The sequence below is a fragment of the Emydura macquarii genome, unplaced genomic scaffold (assembly GCF_026122565.2).
Source record: "Emydura macquarii macquarii isolate MOO-44397 ecotype Brisbane River unplaced genomic scaffold, CSIRO-AGI_Emac_v2 contig_2321, whole genome shotgun sequence".
NCBI classification, from domain to species: domain Eukaryota; kingdom Metazoa; phylum Chordata; order Testudines; family Chelidae; genus Emydura; species Emydura macquarii.
In genome coordinates, this window is record NW_027132458.1 from 2,119,580 (window position 1) to 2,139,839 (window position 20,260).

General features: G+C 37.3%; 1 protein-coding gene across 17 annotated transcripts in view; it reads right to left on the reverse strand.

Annotated features, from left to right (window-relative positions):
- CLASP2 (cytoplasmic linker associated protein 2) overlaps window positions 1–20,260 on the reverse strand; it is a 270,791-nt gene that overhangs the window by 54,543 nt on the left and 195,988 nt on the right. For 9 of the 17 annotated variants that reach the window (XM_067560901.1, XM_067560896.1, XM_067560898.1 and 6 more), the window contains 3 exons: window positions 11,720–11,826; window positions 6,659–6,903; window positions 3,926–3,989 (listed from right to left, as the gene is read on the reverse strand). In XM_067560901.1, coding sequence (XP_067417002.1) covers window positions 3,926–3,989; window positions 6,659–6,903; window positions 11,720–11,826 — 416 coding nt within the window. Of the gene's footprint in view, window positions 1–3,925; window positions 3,990–6,658; window positions 6,904–7,384; window positions 7,409–11,719; window positions 11,827–12,553; window positions 12,617–20,260 lie in introns of all 17 variants that reach the window. The other 8 variants (XM_067560891.1, XM_067560890.1, XM_067560903.1 and 5 more) reach the window with 3 other exon arrangements.

Here is a 20,260-nt window from a genome sequence, read left to right on the forward strand (position 1 = left end):
AGGAAGGGAAAACATTTAAACTTGCCGAAATAAATGTTCATAATAAATTAAATGAATTATCTTCATATCTTAGCCCTTTTGGTTTGTTTCCATTTTGTTTCTAATTTCAGCTGTCTATTTATGTCCAGGAATAATACAAAAATGGTTGAAATGATTTTGCTCAAATTTAAAAAACACCCAAAACCCACACCTCTGAATCTGAGGCAAAACATGGACAATTTGTTTATATGAGCATCCAAACAAAAGTGTGAGACTAGAATGGAAGCTGCAACTCAACTTTAATTATAATGGGAACAATCCATACCTACTATAATTTCTCTAGATACCATATTTGTTTTCATGACACAATTTTAAATTCTGAAATCAGTCTTCTTAATCACAATTTGGTAGTGGAGAAATAAACAATATTGTACAAAAACTATAATTGAGATCTTTCTTTAAAATGAATTAAGTGTCAGATGCGCCAATCATCACAATATAGAACAGGAGTGCATAACCAAATAAGGTCAGTTAATTAGTAGATAAAACACATCTCAAAACACTACCACACAGTTTGCATAATTCTATATAGTGCTATATGAATTGCGAAAGGCTTGACACTGCATGAACTCTTTGGGGGAGGAAAAAATAGAGAAAAAGCGTTAATTTCACAATCATGCAGTAAGGTTAGGTTTCCAGCAAATATTGAACCAACTTACTCTCTAAAGAGAGTTCCAACACAGGGGACAGCATGCAAAAAGAAAAAAGGGGAAAAAAGATAAAAACACACAAATTAGTTGCCATCAATGCAAGTTCCTGTATGGAAGAAAAAACACAAAAAATAAAAAGGTATTTAAAAAACATTTACAATTAATTTAAAATTATGTTTCTATCAGGGTTCTTAGAATAGTTTGGAAATAAGCACTTAGTTTTAAAGGAAAAAAACAAACAAACAGGAACAAACCAAGGCCCTATTTAACTTGCAATATTGTGGAAATTGCAGATTCTGCAATATTAGGCTTCCACCATGATTTTGACAGTGGGAGCCCTGGAAAACCTTGGCTAGCCAACAGTGGGAGCCCCTGGCCTCCGCCCTGGGCAGCCAATTTATTATTTATATTATTATTGCAAATAATAAGTTCCATTATTACTTTTCTGCAATTTTCCATGGCTTGATCACAACTCAGCCACAATTTTTTGACAACCATCTTGCAATTCAAGTAGGGCCTTACTTAAAACCAATTATTTTTTTCAGAAGGACACCACTCTGCTACTTTTTTCTGCACAATGCCTTGTACTTGGTTGAAGATGTACTGGAACATGTTAAAAACTAATTATTTCATGCCTTTACATACTGAAGAAGCTGGAAGAAAAACTTTTAGAAAAGATTTTATATGGCCACCTCACATATAAATAATATAAACAAAACTAACTATTCATTAACTCTTTAATGCTTAAAGTTGGGGTATCCTGCTGTGAAATGCACTGCTGGACAATTAATGGTTGGTAATATCCAATGGTGGCAACACAGCCAGTGATTGGAACTAGGGGTTAATTGTAAATATTTCAAAAGGTCACTATTGTACAGTCAAACTTTGGTTTAGTTACAAAATGGATGATACCTCAATTTACAAAATAAAACAGGTGTTATGCCAATGTGTCCAGTAAACATAAAATGGAGGGATATATTATATACAGATGGAACACTAATTCTTTATGGCATCTCATGTCTATTTTAAAGCAATTTTCAGTCCAAAGAAGATGTCACGCATGCTTATAATGTCACATCTAATCTGTTTTTTTGTAAACTCTTGTCATGAAATAATTTAAATAATTATGTTTGGTGTATACAATTTAAAGCTGGGATATTTTTAATTCTGCAAATTTTGCAAAGGAAAATAAGATTTTAGAATAAAGAAAATTTTCACACAGTAGTTCTTTGATATATGAACTGATGTAACATTTGTAAACCAGTAGCCAAATGCCTACTAACTAGCTTCCAGATCAGATAGTGACACAAATCAGCAATATGCCAATATTTCATCTAAATGGTATATATATGGTGTTTATATAAATGCCCTAGAGACTGATATTGCTAGTGCTTTTTAATATTAAAAGAAAACTGCATATGCATGACCAAGCAAAATAATGCAGAGGTTTACACAAGATGCTCATCTCATACATTTACCATTTTGCTTCAGCAGTACCCACCACCATTATTGGTCTCTTTGAATACTATATTTTTTCAGTACTTCTTTTTTGTAAGTCTCTTTTCCTCCCCTCCTCTCCTTCTGGCTGTTCACTTAATCTCTCCAGGGCATCTCTTCTTCATCTTCTCCCTTTTTCACTGCTTCCTCCTCTTGACTTCCTACGACCTTCAAGGCCTTCAAACCCTTCACATTCAGGCTTTGTTCTCATGTGCACCCCAAAACTCCCAAATTTCTAATCTTGCCAGAGATTGCTACTCTGCCTTATCCTTAGGCAGGGGCAAACAGCAGACAAACTTTGACAAGTTAATTTGGTGCTCACTCTTACTTTAAATTAGTCAGGATTTTGGTAAAGTTAACGTATCACCCAGTTCTGAAGGTTTGTCAGTTGTATGTTAACATTTTGATAGCCATTTTTGAGTATTCTATTAGCAATAGCTATCAGTTGTGACATTTATAGTATAGTTGTAAAATTCTGAGATAATGAACTATTTTCTGTTTTGCTTTGCAGTTTTATGTGTGTTTTTGCTATCACTTAATCTATACTGATAGATGGACAGAAGCTAGCATGTGCTGCACATCTCAGACAAAATAAGTACAAGTTACTTTCAATACACAGCATACCTACAATTCCAGTTAAGCCCTACATTATAAACAAACATGAAGTTTTAAAAAATGTTTTGTATTTTATTTCACGCTAGCATCTGTACTGCTGTGCCCAGTTGTCTGAGACACTTCCCTTTAACTCAGTTTGCTAGTGGAGCATTAAGTCACAATGGTCCATCTGCTCAAGAGAGAGAAGGCAAACAACCAAAATTGAAAATAAAACCCAAAAGTGGAGACTCAGCAAAATAAAATTGCTCTTAGAAACCCAAAAGAATATTGTTATAATATCATCCTGATTTATGAAGTACTTGTCCATATTTACCTTGTAAAAAGTCATATAATGTGAACAAAACATGATATTGTTTTATTACTGATAGCAATATATGCTTTACCTGTGTTTTACTAAATATTAATGACCATGTAAAAATAATTAAATAAAAAACTAATTATCTGCAGAGCCCTAATTTCCAACCAGTCATTTATCTATGAGAATAAAGAGAGATACCATAATCCATTATCACTCAAAAACACATACCCTAGAAAGCATTTGAAATATACGCTTAGGATTGGTATTCAGCCTCATTTTGTACAATTTAATTGTAAATATCTCTTTCATCAGGCAAAACTATTGTGTTAACCCAATATATGCCTGAGTGAGAATCACTTTTCATTTTACCTTTGCAACAAACACCACCAGTTTCTGACAATATTTAAGAATGTTGAACACTGTAAATGTTGAACAAATTTCAATTTAGGTACAATAAAGTACTATTTACTTTATCTCAATTATCTTGTATCAATAAAAAGGAAAGTGCATTTGTTTGAAATCTCAAATTAAGTGGATCAAAATACCAGTTTCCTTTCATTTTACCAATTAACTCCATCAGCGAAAATTGACACCACATACCCATGCCTCATCACCTGTTGCTTGCAAAGAGCTCCTAAAATAACTCATATGACCACCTCTCAAAACCCAACATTTAAAATACACCATATGGCATATATTTTAAGTGTGCAATTGAATACTTACTAATATCATTTACAGAAATTGTTCTGTAGTATTAATTTACAAGGTTTCAATGTGCTGACTACAAGTAAACAAACGAATAGCAAGAGAAAAAAAACAAACATACCTTGCTGTGAGGGTCAGCAAACATCCTTGTGAAGATTTCACACAATCTTTTCAATTCAACACGACTGTTAAAATGACATAACAACTAATTAGTCAACTATGGGCTACTGTAAGAAATTCTTTTAAAAGGAGAGTCTGATATTCAAGCCCAAAGTTCAGGTTAATACATTTTAAAGAGGTTTTGAAAAACACCTTTTCAATAGAAATATTTTATTTTTATTGTCAAAATTTAATTTAAAGTTTAATTTCGATTTAAACACTCTTGCACACTATTTGTGACCCAAATAACATAGCACTGTATTAGTACAGAACAACCAGTGAAACTGACTACAAGCCAAAGTGAAAGTAGTAGCTAATAAACAGTTCAAGAAATAAAGTTAATTTTAAAATTAGAGTTAAGATTAAATTTAAAAGAAATTCAAACAAGTTAAAGTATGGGAATGTTGTTAAGGATATAAAAAAACTTAACTTGGCTTTATAAACATGTCATGTGATGACTAACAATTATAATTAGTGCACTACTGTCCTAGATTAAACCAAACTGATTTTTAAATATATCAGATTATTTTTAAAAAATGTTTCACTCGTGGCATCATTACAAGGCAGAGATAAGGTTGTTTGGGTGCCTTAACTGTGTATTTACATATCTTAACATGTTCGTATTTCTTTTAAATTTAATCTTAAATCTGAATTTTGGTTTTTGGGATACTTACAACATTCTTGTAATGGTTTTACTTATATTACTAATATATACTCAGATTTAACTACAATTTAATTTAAGTTTTTAATCTATGATTTACATGTTTAAAAAAATTCCTACTTGCACACTAAACAAAAAATCCCAAGAATAGCGTTAACCATGTGGCATTTCTATTGATTTGAAGATCTGCAGCATCACCCCAAGATATTTATTTCAACTTTTAGGACCAGATTAACCAGCATGCTCTAGATGCTTTACTCACTTTGGAGCAGCACAAAACAGACAGAACATACCTACCAGTTTTTCCCTCCCTCCTGCGCTTCCCCCCAATGCTCCAAATTCCACTGCACATCACACCTCAATGCTTCCCCTCCTGCTCTCCTTTTGAGTAAATCTGATACAATGGTATTTAAAAAAAAATATATTTTTGGGACTAATAAATAGCCATTTTTGCCATTATTTTTCATAACTGAGCATTTTTTCTTTAATAGGAGCTAAAAATAATGCTCTTCTACAGATAATTTCTTGAACATATGCCCTTTTCAAAATGGCTCCCATCTTCTACTGTCCTCAATGAAACAAATGTCACAGCCGCCCTTAGCTGCCCTTTCAAAGTGATCACTACCTCCCTGAAAAAAGCATGGAGTAGGGCTGGCTTGATATAAATAATTTGCCTTATTTCTTAGAGGGCATGATTTGGAATGTGAATGGGAAGGTTAAGTTGTAAACAGGGACTTGCCAAGAAGCATGCTGGAGTCAGGATGTCTGTGTCTAGCAGGATGTCTAGCAAAGATAAGCAGCAATACCCTGATGCTAGCGACAATAGAGAAGGTAAATCTGGAATGTAAAGATCAGGTTCCACATGAATAGCACATAGACAGAGCATGGTGTACTGGGGTTGGTTCCCACAAAGTAACCAAGCCAATCCAAAAATGTGTGATGTAATGTATAGCAAATGCAATGTAATGTGTAAATATATAAAGGAAGAGGGTCTCTGTGTAATTTTGGATGTATGGTAAGTCCTACATCCACCCCCTACACTTGAGTCTAATCAACTCAGCGTAACTGTGCTATATGCCAAATATAAGAACCTAAGTGATGAAATCTGGAGTCAAATTCAGTGCTTTGGATCCCAGAGAACTGGATGAAGTGTTCTCTCAGAACTGCACAAGATGTTCTGGATAAGCAAAGCAGAAAAGCTCTTGGAGGGAATCTCAACACGTAGGTATCCTTGTTCATCTGTGAGGGTAGCTTGGCTTAACTCTCCATTCTGAAAAATGGGAGATGGGGGCTATTTCCAGAACTTCAACTCTCAATGGTTTAAGAGTATTCAGATGAAAGACGAGGATCTCTAGTTCTTATTGTAAAGGTAAAAGGGTTTAACATGTTTCCTTCTTGGGTTGAGTACAGTTTTTGAAGTTTCTTCTGAGTCTCCAAGTATCTTGTCCACATTCTTGCTATAGGAGTTTGTCACTGGTGAATTTTACACAGTTCATAGTGTTTGATCTGTGAGAATCTAATATCTAGATCTATAGTCACAGGTTCCTTCAGGTATGTCATTGAAAGCCATGGACCTTGCTCCGGGCATCCACAGATGTGTATGCCAGGAAAGTAGCAGCGAAGCAGTTAATCTTACTTCAGATAAAGTCTAAATTTTCAGCACGTAAAAACTTAGATTGTTTTGCTGTGTTTCTGAAAAATTGTCCCAAGAAAGCAGGAGATGAGATACTGTTTTTTGCATGATCACTTAACTATCCTATAAATGTAAAACATACCTAGAAATTGATCATCATCATTTTTGTCGATTCATAGGATAATGCATTTAGATCTCACAGAAATGATGAAATCTGCATTATTTATTCAGACGAATATACTTTGCTTAATTCAGTAATTAGAAACTCCAAACATACCTGTAATACAATGAAGGCTACACCTACACATAAACCTGACTGGAAAAAAAAGCCTCAGCTGCACAACAGTGGGTTCAGCCCTCCCTCCCCCCAAATTGTTCTTGTGTAGGAGACATTTTCTTACCTTAAAGTCCTCTGATTTTTTAATAAATTCTGCAGACCTAGAAGACCTTCTTTTCTTTCTGACCAGTTGGAGCTAGCACAGCGATTGAGGACCTCTGCCACATCTTCTGTCTGCCGCATATATGTAGGTATGCTGCCATTGCGAGAGCTGTATGATCTTTCTGAACAGGCACTGGATGCATCACTGTTGGCATCATCATCAGAGTACATTCCATACGACTCATATCTCCTTCGTACAGGCTTTTTCTATCACATACAAACTCACAGATTAGCAATGTTCACAAAGAAGTGTATTTGCACATATCTATGGAAAGGCTAGCATCTTCATTGATCAGCATGGCATCATCTGCACAGATGTTATGGCTCCAATTCTATTATTCAACAAGTCAAGCAACATTAATACTTGAAAGCCAAACTAATTATATAGAACTCCAAATGTAAAAATGAAGCAACAGCACGACAGGTTATCCATCCATCCAATCAACAATTTTATTCTGTGTAAGCTTTACTTGCAAAAAATCCAAATACTTATCATGATAGAGGGAGAACATAGTCACTGAAGTTTAGTCATTTCATTCAACCTTACACAACTTAAAACTATATCAATATCAAGTTTGAAATGACATTTTCTATTACTTCTTTATTTAAGTTTAGTTTTGTACCATCTAATACAGTATATTAAAATGTTGAACTATCAGAAGTAAGGAGAAAACAGTGATTTCTATACCTTTGTCCGTATGTCTCCTAAGAGCTGATAGCAGTAAATTATTAAAGAGAAACAGAGAAATTGAGAACATTGAGGACAATTACCATGTACTAGTACTATAACTAATTTTCATTGTGGTATCATAATGTCACTGGAAACAACAGGTTTTTCTTTTTTTAATATATTGAAGACTATGGCTAGTAGCATGCAATTTTATTTATTCTTTGCTCTCACTATCTCTGATACGAAGTATGTAACACTGCCATATCATGCATTACCAATAAGAAATTTTACCCTGTCTATACTTTTCCAGAAAAATACATCATAATATAATCTATAAGGTCTTCACAAACTGAGGTAAGACACAAACTTCCCTACTTAAAGCTTTCTAGCTCTCTTACACAGTGGTAATTCCATTTGATGCCCTGTTATATACAATCAACTATCTCATCATCAACCAACCAAATGTTCCTGGTTTTGGAATTTTGTGTCAAAATGTTTTTCCCCTTTTTCTGTTGTGGATGTTTTCTGACCAGCTCTGCTCTCAGCATCTGGAACCTTCTACCCAACTCTGGAATTGCAAATCTTCCTATAGAAGCAAATTAGTAAAATTTCTTATAAGAATTAATTTTAAAAAACCACACAAAAAAAAAAAATCAAAATAAAAAACATGAAACCCAAAGAGGCGAAGAGATTGAGAAAAATGGACTTATCATCCTAAAGGAAGAAACAAACACCTCTGCAAAAGAACCCCACTATCCAAACTCTGAATCAGAGGTGTGTAGCGAGAATCCTGTTGATTATATCAAAGAGGCATAAGTACAAGTGAATAATTTTTTTTTCGTTGACATTACAATTTGCACAGAATTCTCATTCTTCAATGCTGAATAGCTTGAGGGATGTTCTTAAAATAAACAGCATTGCAACAGGCAGTGTAACAAGTAGGCCCATGCTTAACCATATATGATTTGTATACATGCAGGATAATAAGAGGAGGGATAAAACACTTTTAACACCAACAGAGAAGCATGAACAGAGTCTTTAAATGTGTCACCTTAAAAAACAAAAATGTCAATATTTGGCCAATTTTGGAAATATAACTAAAAGGAAAAAACCTAAAAGGACAGGAGCATTTCATCACTCTTGCTCTGGATTCTTCCCTTGAGGCTGTAGTTCAGCAACACTGCTTAAAAGGTAGAATCATGTGGCTGCCTTGTATTGTCTTGAATTCAAACATACCTGACGCTGACAATTAAAGCTGCACCAGCTTTGACAGTAAGATTCTTTACCGGACATCCGCATGGTTTTCAGATCATAGCAGTTAGGAAAGCAATCAAAAAGCCATTTAGACATAGTTCTCTTTGTGATGACTATAAGTACTGAGCTGGTGTCAAAGGAAATGACTAGTATGTTTTAAGGTCCTAAATTAAGTCCAGGTAAAAACACAAGGACCTTCAAATGTGTGGAGAAGAATCTCACTGGGATAGACATGAAAGCTCTGGAAAAACAGATGGCAGAATTATTGATTTGTGGAATTCTTTCATGACCTTTGGAAGAAATCCAGAATGTGCTCATGGCACCACATTATCAATGTAAAACCTGATTTAAAGTGGATCAGTCAGAGCTTGAAGTTCTATGAATTTGAAATCTTTGCTACCAGGAAAATGAACATGCATAAAAGAAATGTACATTTGTAGATTCTGAATAGCTTGAAAGGAGCGTTCATCAATTTTGGGCAGACCACATTAATACCACAACAGAAGGGGAGCTTATTTATTAATGAAGTATTTCTAACATGTAAGGAGCCACATTAATCAGGTGCCCAAACACTGTAGAGACACTTCTTTAAATTCAGCTGATCCATGATAGGCCAAAAGAGTTGCCAAATAAACAGGCATGGAATAAATCTTTAATCCTGACTTGCAATTAAAAAGGTAGCATAGCAGTTTTGCACGTGTGTGGCGGGGCATTACGTCTATTTACATTACAAATGTTTTCTATTTACAAATAGATGCCATGACATTGGAGTTCTACCTTTTCAAGAACTTGGAGAAGAGTAGACTCCTGTGCTGCACTGGAGCAAAACAAAGTCAGAGCCAGATTCTCATCTAGATGGGGATAGTCACTATCAAACAGAACAAGAGTGGGGTCCACCCAGGTGTGGACTAATGGGATGCTATCAAAATTATTTAAACCTTTTCTCTCAGTTGAGGCCTTTGCTACAAGAGGTTATTGTGGATAGGCATACAGACAACATTTCCTTATCCAGCGGGTGGAGAGACATTCCTTACGAGTGTGATCTTCTTCCAGTATCAGCAGAAAACTGGTAGTTTCTCATTCAGGTGAGCAGCCTTCTAAAATCTCAATGAGTGAAACAGTAGCAGGAGACAAAACTCAGCAAGAGACCATTGTAAACCTGAGTCCTTTTAAGACACCCCCATTCCATCAGACAAGTGCACAAACTGAATCTGAATTGTTCTTATCCATAAAGTTGAAAGTTCCTCACAATCAGAGGTACTAGACACTTTCTGAGTGGAGGTAGCCAAGACTTACCCAACTGTCAGTCACACCCTGAACAGTTCTGCTTGACAGGATTTCACAGATGTAAAGGAGGCAGGGGAGAAAACTTCCTTTACCTCTGTCCCAGCCAAGGTATAGGAATTTTAAAAAGCTATGATGCAATTATTTTGACTCAGAGTGATTTCTGCCAATGATACTTTAACCTATGTCTTCCAAACATTTAATCTATAAAGCAAATGACCTTTGAAAGTAATAGACAGGAAAGAAACAAAGCAAGGAGCCATTTAACTGATGACTTTATGAATGTAAGTGGCATACTACAAGCCCAAAACAGAATGGGATTTCGATGCAAATTATTTTTTCTTTGAAAACTCAAATAAAACTGGATACAACAGTATTTAAATGCCTGCAGTTTGCTTGCACATTTGTAAGTTTTTTTAAAAAAAGTATTTTAAACAATCTGTCTGAAATTGAGACTTACAAAATACAGAAATAACCCCCCCCACCACCCCCCCAAAAAAATATATATATAATATGCCTAGACCTGATTTGATTTAAAAGAGGAAGAAAGTCAAGAAAATCCCTTCAAAATATTAAATCAACTTTTTTTTTTTTTGGCTTGTTGAAAAATATCAATGGTAAATAAGTGGGACTGGTTGGAAATTTACTAATAGAACTTCATTCATCGGAAAGCATCAATTAGTTGAAATTGAGACTTCTATGGGAATGCGTCCATTTTGATAACATTCCAATGGAAATAAGAATTTCCAATGGAAACCCACCTACCTGATTTTCTGCCAGCTCACTTGCTGGGCTCCTGGGCAGCACAGCTGGAGATACCTGTGGAGCCCAGACTTCCATGGCCCTGGCTCCCATGCTACCTGGCAGCCTACACTACCAGGCAGCTTGCCTAGTGGGCTGCTGCAGACCTGGGACCTCCTGCGGAGATGGGCAGCCAGTGCCCTGCCTGCCCAGCGCACCCCCAAAAATTCCCCCCCCCCCCATTCTGCTATGGAATTAAATTTTTTTCAAAATCTAGAATTCCTTGTGTAACACAAAAATCTCATTGCAGCTTAGCTCCAGTAAACAGGTTCTTCATTTGTTATAGAACATGCAAAATATATTTGGATACTAGAAAGTATAGGGTGAATACAACACGTTACCAACTTTACATGCATACATACTTATTTTCCTGTTGTGTTGTTCTGATCTACAAGATAAAACAGGTGTTCTACTCTCCATTATTTTAAAAGTTTTAAACTTGTGATATTAATTTGACCACCATCATGGCAAATCCTCAAAAGATGTCCTTGCAGATTGAGTACCCTCTGGATTGATGAACTTGACAATAACTGGGAAATAAAACTACAGCCAAGTCTCTCTCTGAATCACAAGCCTGTCTTTTTTTCTACAGAGGTACAATGGCAGAGCAATTTAATTTTCAACACTTTTTATTTTTTAAATTTCAATAGATAATGGCTGGGCCAACACATAGAAAATGGAAAGCAGACCCAAAGAATCTACAACTTAGATAAGAGATCAGAACAGTTTGAGATTTTGGACACAACATTAATTTGCTTGTTCAGGGCTTTACTTTTTATTCAAAGGGAAAAAATTTCAAAATCACTAGCTGTTCATGCTAGTATTTAATCAAAATTCCACCTCAATGAGTTAGCACAGGTAAACAAATGTAATTTCAAACCTAAGGAACTAAACTGCTTTACAGTTCAGAATGAATATAAATACATATATGTAGATATATATAATATACACTTTAAGTGATCACACAGTTCAAAGTCTTTAGCCTACTTAAAATGATAAATGGAGGATTCTTACCAAAGCATCTGCTACTGCTTCTTCTACATCAGAACCTGTGTTCAGAACTCTCATAGCGCTAACTGATGATGACAATCTACTTGACTGACTGATTCCAAACCCTGTACCTGTCATAACAGAATTAAGAAAATCATAAATATTTCAATCAGAATTGCAACATGGAAAATAAAAATGTAGTTACTTAAAAAACCCCAAGCAGAAGTACAGTAATTGGCAAGTGCTCTGCTCTACTTCATTTTTTTTAAAATTTTCAGTTAAATGAAATCATGCCACAATTATTTGATTTGTATTTTTCAGCAAACGAATGGGAAAAATAAAAATTAATCAATGCTTAAATAGACTGTTTGATAAATATCTGTACTATGAAAGAATGGAACCAAGAAGCTCAACTGAGACATTGGACAGCACATGCAGAGTTATTTTTCTTTTGAAGAGCACTTAACTATTAAAATATATTCATCATTTTGCGTTTATTAAAGTTTTGTTTTTTCAAATAGAAAGCAAATATAAAAGCAGGGCTACTAACACCACTACACTGAAGAACTACATGCATAAAAAGTGCACTACAAATATTTTAGTTTAATGAAAAACTAAAATAAAGTACATGTCAGTAAAAATAACTGTAAATACATTGCGGGAGGTAAGGTGGGGGGGATGTTGACCTTGGGAAGGAAAAAGCTTGCAATATATACACATCTACCTGGATTATCCAAAACACAGAACTGAAATTAATGTAAATAATATTTTTTAAAAATGGATTGTAAGGAAAACCAAGTGGGGAAAAAAAATCCAGGATTACTGCACAGATGACAGCAAAGTGTACTCATCCTTCACCTGTAGCCCCATATACTTCTGGGGTGTAGAGAGCACCAGTAGATCTGGAGTGATGCCTGGAAGCTGCAATAACAGGATCATATAAACCCTATCTATTATCATGGAAGCAAGGTACAGTGATAACTGTATAGATAAAGAGAATACTTTTTAGCAAACAGATTTAGCATTACTGCATGAAATAAAGCAAATTAACAGAGAAAACATGAAAAAAGTTTCAGAAAACAAGTTGTTCAACTGCGTAACAAGTAGATTATTGTGCAGAAGCCAATTCACGCTACAGAAAATTAACTGCAAGGTTAACCTGACTTATCTACACTCGAAAGCCTAGCCTGAGTGAGTGCAGCCACATTGCAAAATAATATTTGAGCTGTAGCCTATACTCCTAACAGGCTAGCTAACTCAAGTTAAAAGTACCACCATGTTCAAATTAATGGTTTTTGTGCCTGGATAAAAAATTATTTTAAAAAACTGGATTTTTAAAAAATTTAAATAATTTTTAATTTAATTCAAAAGAAACCTTCTTAAAATTAAATTTCAAATGAAAATAACTTCTATTAAGGCCTATATTTACTATAATCTACTTAAATCAAGAAATCAAGTGGAAATATCTTTAATTTCCAAGGTCAAATCAAGCTTTATAAATATGTCACACTGTCAGGTACTGCATTAAGTATCTGTATTGTTTTCAGTTTTTACAATGCAGTGTATACTGGTATTTACATTTTTCCAAATGTAAGTACTTTCAGTTTCTGGTGTGCAGAAAAGCTTTTGCCTTAATTTTGGTTTCAGTTTCACTAGCAGGTGCAGTGAGAATATTTTTGTCATTTTGACTAGTTCATTCAAAGCTGAGAAACTGACTGGGAGTTGAAAAAGCAGGAAAACTTGTTTTCCTCTTCCAATCTATGAATAAAACCAGGTGGAGAAGGAGGAAATCTACTAATTCTAAATGTCTGAAGGATAAAAGCATTTAAGTTTCAACTCCAACAGGAATTGAACCTACCCTATTTAGATGCTTTTGAAAATCTCACCAAGCACCTTTCTGCATCTTTAGGTTCCTAAATACTGTTGAAAATCCGGCCCTATGTCCTTCAAGTTTTTAGATTTAACTTCCCTTGGTAATGAAACCTAAATGATCTTCAAAAATCTGGCTCATGGAGACCAGAAACAACTACAGTTAATACTTTAACTGATCAGTTTTAAATGCAAAATAAGTTTTAATAAACTTACTTTTTTTCTTATGTATCAACATTTAAGGTTTTTTTTATTTAACTAATAAAAACAATTTAAAAATGCTGTTTTTTTACTTTTTAAATTTAATTCCAATTTCCATCCAAATATATCTTGACACCAAGCCTGAGTAAAAAATTGTAATCCACTAGGAAAGAATTATATCATTCGTAATTTTCTAATTGTACAAACGAAGAATCTGAACAGACGTTAAGTTATATAACTGATTAAATACATGTGTACCGGTCTTGTATCAAGAAGTATGATCAAATTTAATGTAAAGGCTATATTTGGCTGCAAATCAACATATTTTAATGCTTATACAAACCAATGAGAAAGAACTTGTCTTTAGGAAAATAACTGAAGTACAAATGCAAAAAAGACTGAAATCAGTTATTAAATCAAGGTTTCCTGCTTGCTGATTTAAATCATGAATAAAATCTATGGTTTAAACCAATCAGTCCTAATATGCATGGGTCTCGAGTTAGGGGTAATATTACACTTATAACTTGAGTTGACTTTACAGTGAAGACAAGCCCCTTTAGTGTACAATAAGATGACATTTTTTCATTATAATTTTTGCAAACCACTAAGCAATGTTTAACCAATGTATTCTGCATCAACATAAATTTGCTTACGTTATTTAACTATGAAATGTGTTTCTCTCTCCCTTCTCCTCGCTTAAATGTATTATTGGATGCTTGGTTCTTTGGCAATTGCATACTTGACTAGACATTTAGCAGTGACATATGCTATCTGCAAGGCTTTGAACACAAGCAATAAATGGGAAAAGTTCTCTGTAATCTTCCACTTGTGAGGCCCTCAAAATTCAAGACACAAATTAAAGAGTTCATAACATCACCAGGCATGCTATTTAAAACAACCTGTCTCTCCCACAAATATATAAAATCAGCAAGCCAAAAAATGCCAGTATCATGGCTGGAACATATTGTAACAGGAAAAGTGGACTTCATTCCATAATCTCTTCTTCAAGAGTGCTCCTTCTATTCCTGATATAATAATGGACCATATCTAATTATTTTAATTTTTTATTATTCTACCAAATTTTTAAAAATTTGTTTTAATGAAAAAGGTTGAAAAGGACTAAGAAATAATATACTTTCTGGTCAAAGGAAGTTAGAAAGTAATCTGGAAAAATATAAACCTTTAAAATTAACTGTATGTAATAAATCAATATACACTTGCATATAAATTATAAATCATATGTTTCTCAGAATAGTAAAATAAAATAAGTGCTTCCCTCACTTTTTATATCAGCATGTTATTTGTGCCACTGTGATGAGGGATTACAAAAAGGATTATACACATACATAGAGAGAGATGGCTATATAAACTTGGGCCATTATGCACACAAAATATTCTTTTTGGGGCACTATTAACAGACTACAGTAGTAGAAGGGTTATATGTAAAATTGTCACATACATTATAAAAGGAATCTAATCACTGAGACAGTTGATTTGCTTAGTCAGTCTCCATTCTACTGAAGTCAGTGGAAAATTCGAGAGAGTAAAGTCTGCAGAAATTATTTAAAGAAAAGTACATTTTTGACAAACTAATTAGGGCTACGGCTACACTGATGGCAGCAAAGTCGCTGCTGTCAGATCTATTTCTCTGGATCGACTGAGTGGTCAGTGAAGACCCTCTTAGTCGATCCAGAAATCGATGTACTAAGACCACCTTCACAAGTGGCGTAGTGCTGCGTCGACAGGAACACAGTTCCCGTCGGCATAGTGCAGTGAAGACGGCGTGCAGAAGAGAAGCAGAGAAGTCGACGGGAGTTATGCAAGTTTTTTGCGTAGCTTGCGTAACTCCCGTCGACTGCCACCGAATCCCGGAGGTAAATGTAGACAAACTGGCTTAACTAAGCACGAGGGAAATTTTCAAAAAACAAACAAATTAAGAAATAGAAAGCTAAGAAGTCCTGGGGTATTTATTTCAGGGGCAGACATTTTTACTAAATCTTGATTTACATAGGGGTTATTTTACATTCTTTATACAAGCAAAGATACAAGCTACTGGTGGTATTTGGCATCTGAACACAGAGGTTAAAAACTTAATTAACAACAGCAGAAATAATGTTTCAGGTAACAGCTGTTCAGGTAACAACGTCTAACAATAACATTATGGAGTTAGTTTAATAATGATGTCTTAAAAACATGGTGCATTTGGCTTGGCATAACATGTCAGTCATATAAAACATGCAAACAATTAAACTGTTCAAATCCAAGCTGCAGAATAGTGAAGCAAGCACAGAAGTATATGAAAACACTCTGAAACACTTGAAAACAAATATATAGTACACCACAGAACCCATCAGTTGCATATTAATAAAGAGTTGACTAGTGGATTCTATATAATGTGTGATCATTCATTGGATTTCCTGATTAAATAGCATCTGGTTAAATTAGCATCAGATATACTGAGACAGCTTCCATTTATTTACCCGATTCTTTGCCAGTAAAAACAAGGCTGAAAGGAGCAAACTGATTTAATAGCCCAAAATAATGACCAGACTTTCAGATGCTAATTAGGAATATACTGGGGTGCATCAATCTGAGGTTGAAAACAGAGTAAAGATCTTAATATTTTGGGTGTGAGCTGAGCAGTTGGAAGCAAGTGATCTTTGCTGAACTGGGAAGAAATTTAAAAAAAAAGCACTTAAAAAAAACCCTGTTACTAACCTTTCCATAACTGTTATTCTGCAAGATGTGTTGCTCCAACCCATTCCACAGTAGGTGCATGTATGCTGTGGCACAGTTGCCAGAGATTTTTTCCCTCGGTGGTATCCATTCGGCTGGCTCTAGCGCCCACAGGTGCTGTGTGCTTATATGCTGGCATAAGGTGCTCAGCCGGACCCACAACTTGTTGCTAGCTTACGCTGACTGAGGCTACGGCTACGCTGACAGCGGCAAAGATCGATTTCTCTGGATCGACTGAGCGGTCAGTGAAGACCTGCTCAGTCGATCCAGAAATCGACGTACTAAGACCACCTTCACAAGTGGAGTAGCACTGCGTTGACGGGAACACGGTTCCCGTTGGCACAGTGCAGTGAAGATGGCACACAGAAGAGAAGCAGAAAAGTCGACGGGAGTTATGCAAGTTTTTTGCGTAGCTTGCATAACTGCCGTCGACTACCACCAAATCTTGCAGGTAGGTGTAGATAGGGTCCCAGAGACAGGAGGGTAGGTCGTGGAATGGACATGAGCAACGCATCTTGAACAACAACAGTTACGGAAAGGTTAGTAACTCTTTTTTCTTCTTCAAGTGCTTGCTCATGTCCATTCCACATTAGATGATCTTCAAGTGGTACCCAAGAGGTGGATTCAAAGTTCATGGACATGCAGATTGCAACACAGCTCTACCAAACCTGGCTTCATCTCTAGCCTGCTGGGTGATTGTGTAGTAGGAGGAGAAGGTATGTACTGACGACTAAGTCGCTGCCCTGCAAATGCTTTGGATCGATACCTGGATCAGAAATGCTGCTAATGAAGCCTGAGATCTCGTCGAATGGGCAGTCAAACTGGCAGGTGGTGGGATGCCCACTTGCTAATAGTACATGTGAATGCAGGAAGTGATCCAGAATGAAATTCTCTGGACTGAAACTGGTAGGCCTTTCATCCTGTCTGCTACTGCCACAAAGAGCTGTGTGGATTTACGGAACAGCTTGGTCCTTTCTATGTAGAAGGCCAGGAACATCTAACATCCAGCACGAGGAGATGCCGCTCCTGTGTATTCTCGTGCGGTTTCAGGAAGAAAACCAGAAGAAAAATGGCCTGATTACTTTGAAACTGCAAAACCACCTTAAGGAGGAATGCAGGGTGGGGGCAAAGTTGTACCTTGTCCTTAGAGAACACCATATACGGGAGATCTGATGAGACCCTCCCTGCCGAGGTAATTGCTACTAGGAAGGCAACTTTCCAGGAGAGATACAACAAAGGCACAATGTCAGTGGCTCAAAGGATGGGCCCCATGAGCCTTGACAGGACGAGGTTTAGGTCCCACAGGGTTCACGAATTTGAGAGTAAAGTCTCTCTAAGCCTTTGAGGAAGCAAATGGACATTTTGTGTGAAAAGACTGACCTACCATTCACTAGAGAGTGGAAGACAGATTGCTGCTAGGTGCACCTTGATAGATAAAATGGCTAAGCCTTGCTGTTTCAGATGAAGCAGATACTTCAGCATGGACTGGAGAGGTGACCAAACTGGTGAGAGGCCTCACTAGGATGAACACACTGAGAAGCGTTTCCATTTGGAGAGGTAAGTAGCTCTAGTAGAAGGTTTCCTATTACCTAGCAAGGCCAGGCAGATTTGACCTGAACAGGCCAGGTCCATTGGATTTAGCCATGCAGCTTCCATGCAGTTAGGTGGAGGGCCTTGAGATTCTGGTGGAGCAATTGGCCATAGGTCTGGAAGGGGAGGGAGCAGCAATGGCGTTGCTACTGACAGGTCCAATAATGTGCCGAACCAGTGTTGACCCAGTCATATGGGGCTATAAGAATAACTCTTACTTTGTCCTGTTTGACTTTCAATAAGACCTTGTGCACAAGAGGAATGGGAGGAAAAAAGTAGAACAGGTGCTTTGCCCAAGGGAATAGGAAGGCATCTGTGAACAAACCCGGGCTGCAACCGCGTAGTGAGCAAAACTGTGACATTGCCTGGTTATGAACTTGCTTACAAGGGGAAACCTCCACCTGTGGAAGATGGACCTGGCTATGTCAGGGTGAAGAGACCGCTCATCGTAAGAGGAGAAAGATCTGCTGAGGTGATCTGCTAGAGTGTTCCGGGCGCCTGGAATGTGAGAAGCTTTGAGATGGATCGAGTGCTTCATGTAGGAATCCCAGAAGCGAATGGCCTCTTGACACAGGATGGAAGAGCATGCACCTCCCTGCCTGTTGATATAAAACATGGCTTCTGTGCTGTCCATAAGTACTCACATAACCTCGCCTGTGATCTGGGATAGAAATACTGGCATGCTAGGCAGACCGCTATGAGCTCTCTGACATTTATATATAAGGAGAGCAACTCTTGAGACCACAGGCCTTGAGTGCTGAGGTGCTCCAAGTGAGCTCCCTAATCTAGATTGGACACATCCGAGATTAGATATACTGATGGCTGGGGGAGTGACAAAGAGAATGAACCCAAAAACCGGGGATCCCTCCACCAGTCAAGAAAGGCAAGGATCAAGGCAGGATCTGTATCCACAGAGTCCAAACGATGACAACTCAGCGAGTACACTGAGGCCAGCCAAGCTTGGAAGTATCATGTACTGCACCATATATGTGCACGTGGCCATGTGACCTAAAAGTTTGAGGCAAAAACAGGCTGTGAGAGGGTGGGCCTTGACCTATGATATCAGAGCCGACATTGTCTGAAGCGAGCTTCTAGAAGGAAGATTCTGGCCTGGGTGGAATCGAACACTGCACTAATAAATATCCTCTGGACGGGAATGAGAGGTGACTTCTGCTCAATAGGCCCAGGGCTTGGAAGGTAGCTTGGACCAGGCAGATGCTGACTCTCACCTGGGCCTTGGATTGGCCCTTGATCAGCCAGTTGTCAAGATAAGAGTAGACTCGTACCCCTCGACTTCTGAAGGCTGCCACCCCTCAAGACATTTTGTGAAATCCTGAGGGGCTGCTGACAGGCTGAAGAGGAGGATGGTGAATTGGTAGTGGGTCTATTTGACAGTGAACCTGAGGAACCGTCTGTGGCCCCCAAAAATGTAGATGTGGAAATAGTTGTCTTTCAAGTCAAGGGCAGTGTCCAGTCCTCTGGATCTAGGGAGGGAATAATGGAGGCCAGGGAGACCATGTGGAACTTCAGTATCTTGAGGTAACTGTTGAGGTGACGCTGGTCTAGAAGGGGTCAGAGACACCCTTTGGACTTCAGGATTAGGGAATAATGGGAGTAAAAACCCTTTCCCTCTAAAGTTCTGAGGCACCTCTTCCACAGCCCCTACCCAAAGGAGAGCTTGCGCTTCCTGGACTAGAAGCTGCTTGTGAGAAGGGTCCCTGAAGAGGGATGGTGATGGGGTGGTGGGAGGGAGGTGTGGAAGAAAACTGAAGGGTGTAACCTTCCTCCACCATACTCAGCACCCAACAGTCTCAGGTGATGAGGGATCACACAGGGCTGAAGTAGGAGAGTCGGTCTGAAAAAAAGGGAGGTATGTGAATTGGTATAATGCCCTTGGGCGCCCCTTCAAAAGTTCTTATTGGCGTCTCAAGGACATCTGTGAGGGCCTAGTAGTGAGGCTGAGATAGATGTGGGTGGTTGCCTGCATTTAGTTTCTTAAACAGGTCCTGGCATGTCGGTGGAGCTGAGAAGCAGACTGGTTGTTGAGGTCTGAAGTGCTTCCTCAAAGGTGCCAAGGCATAAAGATCCAGGGACTTGAAGGTGGCCCTAGAATCCCTAGGGCCATGGAGCTTTGAGTCCATCTGTTCGGAGAAGAGGGAAGCTCTCTCA